The 12,571-nt window shown below is 31.2% G+C and overlaps 1 protein-coding gene across 1 annotated transcript; it reads right to left on the bottom strand.

The window, feature by feature from the left end:
* Positions 1 to 7,588: 7,588 nt before the first annotated feature.
* LOC100527410 (uncharacterized) lies at positions 7,589 to 11,916 on the bottom strand. The gene is made up of 3 exons (NM_001248747.2): positions 11,473 to 11,916; positions 9,782 to 9,896; positions 7,589 to 8,092 (listed from the first exon to the last, which is right to left on the bottom strand). Exons 1-3 carry the CDS (start codon positions 11,799 to 11,801, stop codon positions 7,916 to 7,918), a joined length of 621 nt encoding a protein of 206 aa, NP_001235676.1. The 5' UTR covers positions 11,802 to 11,916; the 3' UTR covers positions 7,589 to 7,915.
* Between the last annotated feature and the right edge of the window lie 655 nt (positions 11,917 to 12,571).

The following is a 12,571-nucleotide window of genomic DNA, read 5'->3' as shown; positions in this document are numbered from 1 at the left end:
TTTCATCTTTCAGGGACGCATATAGAGTGGGAAGACGAAAAGTCAAAAAAATATTATGGCAAATATGCTCCTAGGCTGACAATCCACGTTGGCAATCATTTCAGTGACAAATTTGTCCCTCCGTATCATGTAGGTTATTTTATTAACGGTGACGGATAGAAGTTAACGGTAAGATATATTTGTTGCACTTTTTACACTTTCATGAACTAAATTTTATATTTTCATCTTTCAGGAACGCATTTGTCAGCGAATTACACATTGAGGAAACAAAAATGACTATTTATCCTGTTAAAAACTTTAAATATCAACCCACTTGTGATACCCAAATTGTATCTTCCTGACCATAAAACACAAAGAATTTAAATGATCACCGTAGCCTGAGCCGTAAAGGATAGCCAAATTAATTATCGTACGATCAAAATTCAAAATAAAGAATGTTTTGCATTTACTTAATTTTATTTTTTAAAAAAACTATACAAAAAAATATTTGATTACATTTGTGGAATCAATTTTTTTTCTTACTTTTACATCTCATGATTAGAAAACGTAAAAAAAAAAAAATGTAGATAATAAGTATAAGAGAGTGTATACCCAAACCTCATCCTTCAAGAAATTAAATCTTACCTTTTTTTTTTCTTCTATTTCACATGACAATGCACTAGCTCATAGGAATTGAATAAGAAAATGATTAATAATAGCAAACAAAATTTTATGTGATTCGTGTTCTTGAGTTTTTCATTAAAAATTGTATGATTTTATTTAATTGTTTGAGTTTGTCAGTGTAAAAACATGAACAATAAAATATGAAAATATTTGAGAATAAAATGAGTGATTTTTTAGCTACAAAGACTCAAAATGAGACAAACCTCATGGATCTAATAGTTATTTCTTGTGTCTTTATTACTTGTATTATCTGTATACTTGTTGTGGTCATAATATGCTTTTGGTTTAATTGTTTGTACAATTGGCACATATGTTGCGAACAATTTTTGGTATCGTTTTTTTGGAATTAAACTGATTCACTTGTATGATAAGAGATAATATTCATCATTGTCCTGTGACAATGGGTGAAATAAAATCTTACCCATGTCTTTTCTTCTTCTATTTTATATTGTATTCCTAACTGGTATGCTAATTAGTTTTTCTTTCCATCCAGATTTAGTATGGAAAAAAAGAAGGGGCAATAACAAGGTTGCTGGCAAAAATTGTATTGTACTAAATTATAATTTTCTCTCTTAAAAAATTATATGTGTGAGAACAAATCATTTAAAAATAGTCATTTTAAATTCTCCCATAAAATTATTGATGACAAATTATTATGAATATAAACAATTAAAGATTTTCCTTTAAAGTTAGAGATTACTAAATCGCGTTTTACCTTTTTTTAATTATTAAGTCTTTTTAATATCTGAAGTTAAAAGTCAAACCCTAATCAATAAATTTAAAAATGCAACTACTTGTTGTCTATACCAAACTTTATTAGTGAATTTATTTTAAATTGTTTCCTTTTTCTTTTTACCCATCAAAGTTCAAAGCATATATAAAAAAAACAACATAAGAAAAGTCAATGAATGAATGTGAATCCCATATCGTTATGGAGAAAAAACAATTTATCTGTCAGTTTTTCATATTTTTTTAACCAAACAATAAAAAAAAGTTAAATGCTTTCTTTCTAATTCAGACAGACAGGATGAGACCCTGAAGGCTGCAAGCCACATGAGATCTTTACATATTCGTCCAAATGTCCCCATCTCCATTTGATGCACGTGAAAGCTTTTTGCAAACATTTTTATTTTCAAAGAAAAAAACATACACACATACACAAAGAAAGCAAAATAATTACTGTTGAGGACCATCCCGTGAAAGTCTGACATTTTACTATTTTAAACCAGGATGAAAGTTTGAAATTTTACTATTTTTATACTTCTACTACTACTATTATTATTATTATTATAAAGCGATTCATATTATTACACGCATTTCCACAAATATATTTTAATAAAGACATGTTATATCATTGAATAATTAATAACAATAAAAAATTATACATAACTGTACATTTGTTTATATTATTATGAGTTCGTCTATATTTATTAAACTAATCTTAGAATTTTGTTCTTACTATTTTTAAAAATTACCTTATTTATAGTAATAATAATATATTGTCGTCATACCGTTGTGTTTGGTGCAGTATATATATATATATAACTTTTTTTTTTTTTTTATATATAGATGAGAACGATCTATAAAATTTGAAATCTAATAATCATTTTTTTTTCCGTTCAAATGATTTTTCTTTTATTAGAATGCTTCAAATCTGAAAATGATCGATATATGAATTCTTTGGGTAATACGTGTCGAATAAGAGTTGTCCATTATCTTTATAGTTAGACTCAGATCCAATCCAAACTCGAGAATAAAATCCAAAATGATTACGAATGGCTAAGTGTCAAATTAAGTGCAACGGTTTTTGGCTCTCTGCAAAATATCTGGTCCACTAAACACTATGTTGCAAATTAATTGAAGGTATTTTCATTTCTGTACCCACTCCTAGTACATGCTCATCCCCAACAATCATGTGTCATTTCTCACGCATGTCCAATATCCATAGTGGTGAATTGTTTTTAACATTTCAAACATTAATTGAAAAGAAAGAATAAAGCATCTTTATATATATAGCATAACCACACATGGTCTGATTAATTTATTCCTAGGGTTTAACTTATTTAACGATGTTTCTATTTTTGTTTTCATTTATTAAACAACTAGACGATATTGTGCCTTCCTCAACTCAGCGATAGATTGTGGTAATTTCTAACTTTGTGCCGCTGTTCCTAATTTAAATATTACTGTAAAAAAATACTGTATTATTTATATAGGTAACGAGGCATTTGACTGTATAATTTTTTGGTCCCGATTTTAACTTTTGTGTGTGTGTTTGTTGCTTCAGAATGCGTTTGCTGCTTTTGTATGTGTGTGATCCACAAACACATAATATTATAATTGTCGTTAAAATTTATAGTAGCCTAGTGATAAAATATAATAACTCGTCACATCAAAATACTGCGAGATTAAGTGATTAACTTAATAATATTAATTAAAATAAAATACTAATATCGTGTTTATATGAATAAACGAGCAAAAACAATTAATTTTGAAACGAATTAAATTAATATAAAATTAAAATAATGCCAGTTATATATTCTCTATAATTAACGCAAGAGTCTATGAATATGATACATAATTATCAATACAAACTATACCTTCAGGCCTACTTCTTACCTAGAATTAACAACAAGGAGATAAGGATTTCCTGATTCATGTAGTCAAACAATTAAGCTAAACTAGTTGTCAATAACCTCATCCACGAAAATTTTATATCCATTTCTATAGTTAGTCCACTATCAAATTAAATAAGTAGGTTTTGAGATGTTTTTGCTCCTCACGTCTCAAAATTTCCATATGCTAACAGTTAGTAAATAGTTTCGTTTGAATATGCTAACTACAGTTTAATCCTTGATTGTGTACATGAAAAAAAAAACATTTTGTTAAGAAATACTATATTTCATTCCAAGTGATTAGTTTTCAGTAACATCTGCTAAAAAAGTATTACCGTAAATGTGGTTAGAAAATAATTAAATAATAAATGTGCATGCATGTAATTAAATAGAATTTAATTGGACTACAGTAACAAGTAAATGTTATACTGTTATCCAATTAAGTATTGTTATATATTTAAGTGTAAATGGTTGATTTTCGTAATAGCTATTTAAAAAAAATATTTTTTAAATAAATTTTAATTAGTTGATAGTGTGATCATATAATCTATATTAAAAGCAAACTCAATTAACTAACGATTAATTATTCCCTATTCTTTAAGTTGAGTTAATCTGTCAATCTTAGTTTTCTTGTGCTCTTTTGCATTTTGTAAATATCGGTTATCCTTATCATGTTTTTTAACTCTATCTAGAAAACTTGGTATTGACGGGTATAAACTGATAAATTTTACTGAAAAACAAAATACCGCCATCATATAATAATACAACTACAGGCATAAATGAAGCCATTAGACTTTTCATGCTAAATTAGCGGGCCCAAGTCAAAGAGATTTGTGGTCTAAAAAGACCCTAATTAGCTCGGTGTTAATAATTTTAATTTGTACTACTATTTGGTAACGGCATAAACACGCCAAAAATGTATACATACATATAGCACAGCACGAGATAGCTAACTAGCGTGGTTACCAAAGGAAGCTGACTAAAAAGTGGTTCTTAGTAGTCTTTATCTTCTTTAGAAAAAAATGTGTTGAAATCTGTAAATTTAGGAAGTGGATACCTATACTATACATACTGGAGTGGGATGAAGCCCCCTTTGCAAAAGGACAAGCACCATTTCTAATTCCGCGTGAAAAAGGGCACTAGGCATGCCATGCAGTGGGTTTTCTTTCTTATAATTGACTTGTGCTCTCAAATCATTTAATCTCAAGACAGAACAAGAAAAATACATGAATTCTCCTCATCCTACCTTACTCGCTTGATTGACAACTTTACCAAAGAATATTTTTTGACGTCTAGAAACTAGTTAAATAAAACAATATGTGGTTCAAGTTTATATAATAATTTTTCTTTTAAGTAAGTCTATGATAAGTTTTAACTTATTCTTGACACCTACCTAGTAATAGAGTGTCTTTTCATTCTAAGGAAAAATTGATTACAGAGAAATGAAAAGAAAAAAATTAATAGTAAATTGAGATCGTATTAAATTTACAGGGTTATATCCATTCTGTTTAAAATATATTTCTGAAAACACAAACTAAAACTATTTACATAAATAAGATTTAAAAATGATATATATGATGTAGCAATCAATTCCCATCACTCCATTTTCAAATCAATCTGGGAATTCCAACAACAACAAAAAAAAAAAAAATCAAACTGGGAATATACCGAGAAGTGTTATATTCCCTTTGTTTTGTTTTTGAAAAGGAACTTAATCGGAAACAGGCCATTTTTCGATAATGGGTATATATATATATATATATATATATTCTTAAGTTTTGGCCGTAAATTTCAAGTGAGTGTGAGACTGAGACATGTTCAGGTTGAAGCTGACTGTCGAAGTTTTTGTTTGTTTGTGCTAATAAAGCGAGACAAATAGTTTTGTAACATCTAAGTTTGTGTAAAAATAAATAAAAATCTAAGTTCAATGCACGATGTTAGATATTTTTAGTTAGTTTGGATAGTCAAGTTCTTCACCCCAAGCATATTTTTTTAATAATGATATGATTTTCTTTTTTTAATATTCATAAAGTTCAATATTTTTGTTTAATCTATTACTTGTACCAAAAGAGGGATCTGAGATGAAATCATATTATTTTGTTGCTTAAGGAAGCGAAGCGCATCAAGTTTCCTGGGCACCATGTCACCAACTCTGGAAAGGTCCAAATTTGTTAGGACACCTCATCACTCTTTGAACCAATGGAGAGAAAGGATAATGAACATGATTACATGAACGGAACAGGTGTTACAAAGAGAAGAAGGAGACAAACACTGTCAAATATAGTCCATTCCCCATTACCGTTTCAAAAAGGCACCAAAACCTTGTAATATTATATTTGGGCCAACAATATGGGAGCACTAACACGTGTCCAACCAACACGCCTCGCCACCTGAGCCCATAAGTGCACGCCACATCCACAACCAACAAACACCTCAATGCTCTCCATTTAAATATGCTTTTTCTCAGATTTTTTTTTAGTAGATTGTAATGATTTTTTTTCTTCTTATAAGATCTTTTCTACTTCGTTTTTTTATTTTTATTTACAAAATATCTTATAAAGATCATATATTAACTTTTTTTTTAATTCGGAATATCTTTTGATTAAGAATTAAAGACTATTTTTGTGACTCATCTCTTCAAACCAATATTATATAGAATTAAGAGATATACAAATATCAACAAATTTAATAGTTAAGAACAATAAGTTTGGTCTTGGCCATTTTTCTTCATTATGGACATTACATCAATTGAGTACCGTCATATTCAGTATGTTAATTGCATAAACGTTAAGTGGGCGTTGAAAGTTAAGGACCAATGAAAAGCTGACACTTTCATTTTACAAGTTACAAGTTTGTTGCATAGTTTATCTCGACAAAAGAAATAAAAATAAATAAATAAAAAAGTGAACAGAAAGTCGAGGATATCAAAATTTTGAAGCACGTCAATGTTGAGATTACGAGAATAATCTTACAAAACGCCAAAAAAATCCTTTCGTTTCGTAGGTGTATGTATGATTTGTTTGGTTGGAAGGAAGGAAAATAAGAGAGAGAAAAAAATTGAATTGAAGAGAAAAAAATAAACAAAAATTTTAGCTTTTGTTATTATGAGTTAATTTTTTTTTCTTCTTTTATCTTCTTTCCAATCAAAAAATATATATGTTGTTATCTGTATTTTCTTTTCTGGCATTGTTTCTTTTACCAAACATAGGGTTAAGTTCTTCTGTGAGAAAGAAAGCCTTTTCAACAAATTTTACCGGTAAGTTTAATTTGACCAGTACGAACTAAGAACTGACATACTTCACTTGTGAAGACATTTTATGGTATGTTTATGTTCTAGTTGGTAATTAAAATGGTAATGAGCACTCTACTCAAGTTTTGACTAAGTTAATCAATTCGCCTTCTCACACGTTGACCAAGTGCTTGGCTTATATTCAAGGATAATTATCGCCTAACCATTAATCATCATCAATCATGTATCCTTCATCATCAATCAAACAACTCTTGTAAACGTAAATATCATGTAAGGAAAGACTTCAACCGCATTTTACCGTAAATTCCCTTAAAGGATTTAACAGGCCCATGATGAAGGGAGCCACCAAACTCCTCGGTGTTTTTGCCTATAAATGTCTCCATGATAGTTTCAACTAGGTACACATATTTCCCATGTCTTAGTCGTTATTTTGTTGGATTCTAACTTATTAGAAAAGTACCTCCCACCTTTGGCACCAACACAATAGATGATTATCTAATAGCCCCAGGAAGCAACCATGGAGAAATCTCCTCATGTATCATATAGCTGAGAATTGTTCCACCAAGTTTAATTTAAATGGAGGAAAATAAAATAAAGAAAAAAAAAAACAAACCAACAATAATTGTTTAGTACAAGGAACTAATCTCCCATAACATGACAAACTAAGCTTTAAATCTTCGTTGAAAGAAATATTCATTTCAACATCACATAATGCATCAAACAAAATTGTTTTGAAAGAGGATACTAAAAAAATTATAAAACAGATAAATGATGGTACTATTATTTTGTTTGGTTGCAAAGAGAAAAAACTTTTCATTTAGTAGTTAAATTCATTAATTTTTTTTCCTTTCAATTAAAATTTCAATCTTATCTCTCCTTTACTTTTCCATTCATAGTTACAAACACAACGGTTAATTCACTTAGGAAGCAATTTTCATATAAACAACTTGTAAGTATTACCATAAGTCATCATTGAAGCTTATGAGGTGTTTCGGAATTAAAATAGGATAGCATCTCTCCCTAAACGGCTAAACGATAACGGTATAAAATAAAGTTCAATTCTTCAAATTGAAAATTTATTTGAACAGAAAGGTACATTATCATCAAGGTCTATATACATAATCTACATTCCCATATTTTTATATCACTACGAATATTGTCAATAATAAAATGGGTACAATTTCCGGCATTGATGGCAATCTTTTGTAGTGAGTGATTAAATGCTAACCACTCTTCTGACTCCAAAATTTTTTGTCTTCGTTTTTCTCATACCTTTAAAATAACACGCTACCAGCAATAAAATAACACGAAAAATTAAACGGGGTTAAAAAAGAAGAAGCGAATTTTAAAATGAAATGGTCCAACCAGCAAAAAAACAGTGCTAACTTCACAAATTACGACTCTTCTTCCTGAAATGTCTGAGAATGAAACTGTCTGCATATAATGGATAGTTCTTTCTGATCAAGCCCTTTATGCATTTCCAATATGAAAAATCAACCAGCTCTCCATCTTGTCGTACTATGAACAAACACCTAGAGCGTTCGAAATCAGGATGATATCCAATCTGCCATAGGAAAAGGGGACAATAAACTTTTCAGCAACATGTAAATATCATAAACCAATTGTTATAGTTACGCCCAAGAAAAACAAAATGGATAAAATTCAATTCAAGATACAATGAGTGCAGTGAATGCATACTTTGTTGAATAAAAAAATACTTGATGGAATTTTATTATTGTTTTTTCAAAAGCTAATGTTGGAAAGTGATGGAAGACAGTTAGAGAGCAGAAGAAATTAAATGCACAATGCATCTTTAGCTCAGCAAGGGAGAAGTGGAATCCTTTCATTTTACATCCTTAACAGTAGCTAAAGCAGGAATAACTTTATTACACATGATGGTAACACCAAGGCCAAAAGCCATATTTGGCTAGGTAGGGATGTGCAAGGTTTGATATCATGTAAAAGCAAACTACTTTTATATTTCAAAACTGGTTTGGTTTTGGTCAAACCACTTTTAAGCTAACTTTGAACTGGTTTTGGTCCCAATTCAGTTTTTAACCAAAACAAGTTTTAAAACTGAATTGTGAACCAAAACTAATTTCGAACTGGTTTCAAATTTTGACTTGGCCCAGTTTTGGTTAAAATATTAACCATAACCAGTTTTAAAAATCAACTTTTAGTCAAAATTGGGTTTTAAAACCAGTTAACTTAATCATTTATTAAAAAGTAAAACCGCTTTTGTTTAGAAACCAATTTACAATATTTGGATTTTTTAAAATGTGGTTTCAATTCAGGTTTGGTAGGTCTAAAGATTAAAAATGCATGTATTATGTGAATTCATAACAATCATGTAATGAGAAAAAGATTGAGCAAAGTAGTTGAACTTGAAACACCAAATTAATTGGCCAGCTAGAAAGGGCAAAATGAATACAACTTTAGTATGAAGATCATGAAAGAACTTATCTGTACCAGAGGTTGAGACAGAAGAGATTACTTAGTTCAGTTATTAACAAACCAGATGGTGTAAAAACTACCCAATTAGGTAATAGATTACCAATATCAAGGATGGAGTCCTCTAAGTGCAAGGAGCAGTTTGCCAAGTGAAATGTGGAGTGGATTACCATTGATGAACAAATAAATGGCATAATTTTTCATAAAGTGAAAGCAATCAGATAGCATTCAATGAATAACAAAAACTAATTAGTTCATTTCCTCATCAATAACTACCAACTTGCACTATTACATCCTACATTTAAGAAGAGACAAATCCTATTATTAGTGCCTCGCTTACTCTCTTAGATTTTGGGCTTGGGACCTAACTCAATTCCAAAAACCAGCTTGTAGATTGAGGAATATTCAAGCCTTATTACACTAATTAGGCCATTTCACTAGGTGATGTGAGATTAAACACCCCCCCTCAGCCCTACACCTAACACAATGATGATGCTGGAGGCTGAAATGAAGGCATCCAAAAAGGCCGCAATTAAGGAAGACTAGGGGTAATTGCAATTAAGCGGACTTTCCAACACCAACCATTCTGATTTTCTAATGGATGAAAGGTGAAATCTTTGCAGTAAGCCACAACCGATGCCATGGTCATATATCTAATCTATTAGACAGCTAAACCTAAAAAACTTATTATTATTAGACCCAACTGAGTATAAGTAATAATATGAAAGCCTTTGTGGTCAACAAAAAGTAGAGCACATATTGTGTGTGAGAGTGAGTGAGAAAGGGAGAGAGAGAGAGAGACCGTGATATAGTCAACTCCACTTCCGATCTTTTTCTCAAATTCTGGATGAAAGGGAAGCAGCTTCTCAATAATGGTTTTCTCATGCTCTGGACTTAGTTTATCTCCATTGTCATATCTGTGGCAAGAATTTGCAACAAGGTATTATCAGAATTTCCAAGATAAACAAAACAGAACATGTATCTTCATATTTGAGGCAAGAATTTGCAACAAAGCATGTACACCCATCACATTTCATCACTACAGTAAACTGCTAAACAATAGAAACTTTTTCAGCAGCTAGGGGCCACTCCACAATGCTACGCCACTATAGCGTGCTATTTCAAACCCTACCATCCATGAGAATTATTATCAATAGAATTTTCTTTTCAAAAATTCAATGGATTCTGTGTACAGATGCTGATTACTACTTTAGGAGTAAGTTACATTGATTGTAGTCCTCTCTTCCCTGTCTCCACAGTCCAATGAAATGCTGGAAGCCAGACCTCCATGGACAAAGGATTGCCTTAATTGTCCGTTCAATTGCCTGGTGCCCATGGCAATGGTGTTTGGAACTTTGGATAAATTCCCACTTACCTGGCCCTTTTCATATAGCCCAGGTATTGTATGTAAAACCCAGGCAATATTGAAAAAGGAAGAGCCCTTAAAAATCAATCTCAAAATTTAGGCCTGACACATAACACAATGTCAGTCAGCTATCAACAAAGAGGGCATTTCCAGTACCCATATAAAAGTATTCTCTCCTTACTTCTATCATTTGTAGCTATATTGTTATGCACAGAACCCCAGATGAATGTAGTGATGGGCTTCATCAGTTCAAACACCCAGTGCTATCAATTGCAGAAAGTAGTGGAAAGCCAATAAGCCGGTATATCATATAGTGGATAGCATTGTGGGCAAATAGCGGAAGTCACATAGCTGTTGATACATATATATATCAGCAACTAAAAATAATACGAACAAAATTGGCATAATATTAACTCAAAAGTTCAATTGGCCGGAGACTTGCCAAAGATGATAAGAGGACGCAGGATGCTTGCCGCAACCACGACACCCATAGCAGCTGCAATAGCGGACAGAGTCATGATTGTGGATCCGAGGAATTCCGCATAGAAATGGCAACACTGAACACCCATATTAGGTGACAAGGAATTAAGTTTCAGAATCAAATTGAAGACTCTGATGCTACATGATACTCCCGACTTGCTTAAATACTCTGTCAGTCTATATCTTGTACGTTTAGCTTAAAGTTAGAGTATTTATGTATTTTTGTTACTCTTTCTCAATGCACAGTTCTGAAAATCATATTTGAGGAAGTAATATAAAACTTCAGTGCAGGTCTTGAGGTAACTTATTGATGATTTAAGTGTTTGTTGTTACAATTAGTACTTGATCTGCACTAGATTAGAGTTAGGTTGTCATATATATCAGTTGTTTCATTAGCATAATACTCTCATATGGTATTAGATATAGGCAATATGATGTAGCTGTGCTTGAACAATTCCTGAACAATGCAAAATGGTGGCATGAGTCATAAGCGCAATTTAGGAGGACACGTGAACTAAAACTAAACCTTGATGGTTGAAAATGAAGAGAGTTGTAAAGTCATAATGAAGGGTAATTATTGAAAATTAGAGAGGGATCAAGTAGAATAGAGTATGTAAAGTAAGGGTGAGAGAGAGAGAGAGACATACTGTCCAGAATGAAGAATCATTCTGACGAAGCCAACGAGAGGAACGGTGTCCTCCAAAATCAGGTCCTCCCAGTCAACCCATTTGTTGTCGTCGTCGTCGTCTTCTTCTTCAAAGGCCTGAGGAACCAGGGGCTTGCCGCGCAAATTGTCGCCACCGTCGGAAAAAGTAGCTTTGAGGGAAGAGAGAGGAGAAGGAAGAGGGTGAGGCAAACATTGGAAACTGAAAGGTAAGATGAGGGGAGTGGAAGAGGAAGGGTTTGTGAGGGAAAGGGCATGCGGTGCCGTTTTGGGTAGTAAAGAAAGCAAAGCCATGCTTGAAGTTGAAATCATCACTCACTTCAGTTATCCAACCAACATGGTAATGCTATCTATCGTTTTCGCTCACTAACTCACCGAGCCACTCAGTCTGCAAACTCTAGTACTAAAGTTTAGCAAGATGGATAACGAAGCCCCCTCAAGCCATTTTGATTTATCTATCACAAACTCGCCTATTGTTTCTTCATTCTTTTTATTTTAAATTAAAAATAAAATGAGAGTAACAAATGACGTCGAGAAATTAGATAAAAAAAAAAAAACAAAAGGTTATCGAATAATCTGTTGTAAGAAAAACATCTTTTAATATCAAAGGCTATTGAATTTGTATTTAATAAATAAGTGTTTGAAATTTAGTAAAAATAAAAACAGGTATTTTAAGTATATTTTCATTAGTACTTTTAAAAATGCATATATAATCAAAATATTTTTCAACAATATTTGGGTAAACGTCTTTATAATCTTATAAAATATAATAAAAAAATCATTTTAAAATTTACTTAATTACCAATTTGGTTTTAAATCATATTAAAATATTTAATTTTAGTCTTAAAATTTTTAAAAGATTTAATCCTTTTTAGATTATTTTGAAACAGACACATTTGACCATTGTCCAATTAACTTGACATTGCTAAAATAGCAAATTTCAACTGCTTTTGTTTATGATTGGCTGGTGATCGTTTTTAATGATCATTCAATTTATTATTATTTTAAGAAAATCAATTGATTCCTATTTATTATCATTTTAAGAAAATAAAATGGTTTCCAACCTCCCTTCTTCGTCCCCT

The sequence above is a fragment of the Glycine max genome, chromosome 6 (genome assembly GCF_000004515.6).
Source record: "Glycine max cultivar Williams 82 chromosome 6, Glycine_max_v4.0, whole genome shotgun sequence".
In the NCBI taxonomy this organism is placed as follows: domain Eukaryota; kingdom Viridiplantae; phylum Streptophyta; class Magnoliopsida; order Fabales; family Fabaceae; genus Glycine; species Glycine max.
The sequence above is the reverse complement of the archived record's forward strand: the minus strand, read 5'-3'. Positions and strand labels throughout refer to the sequence as shown.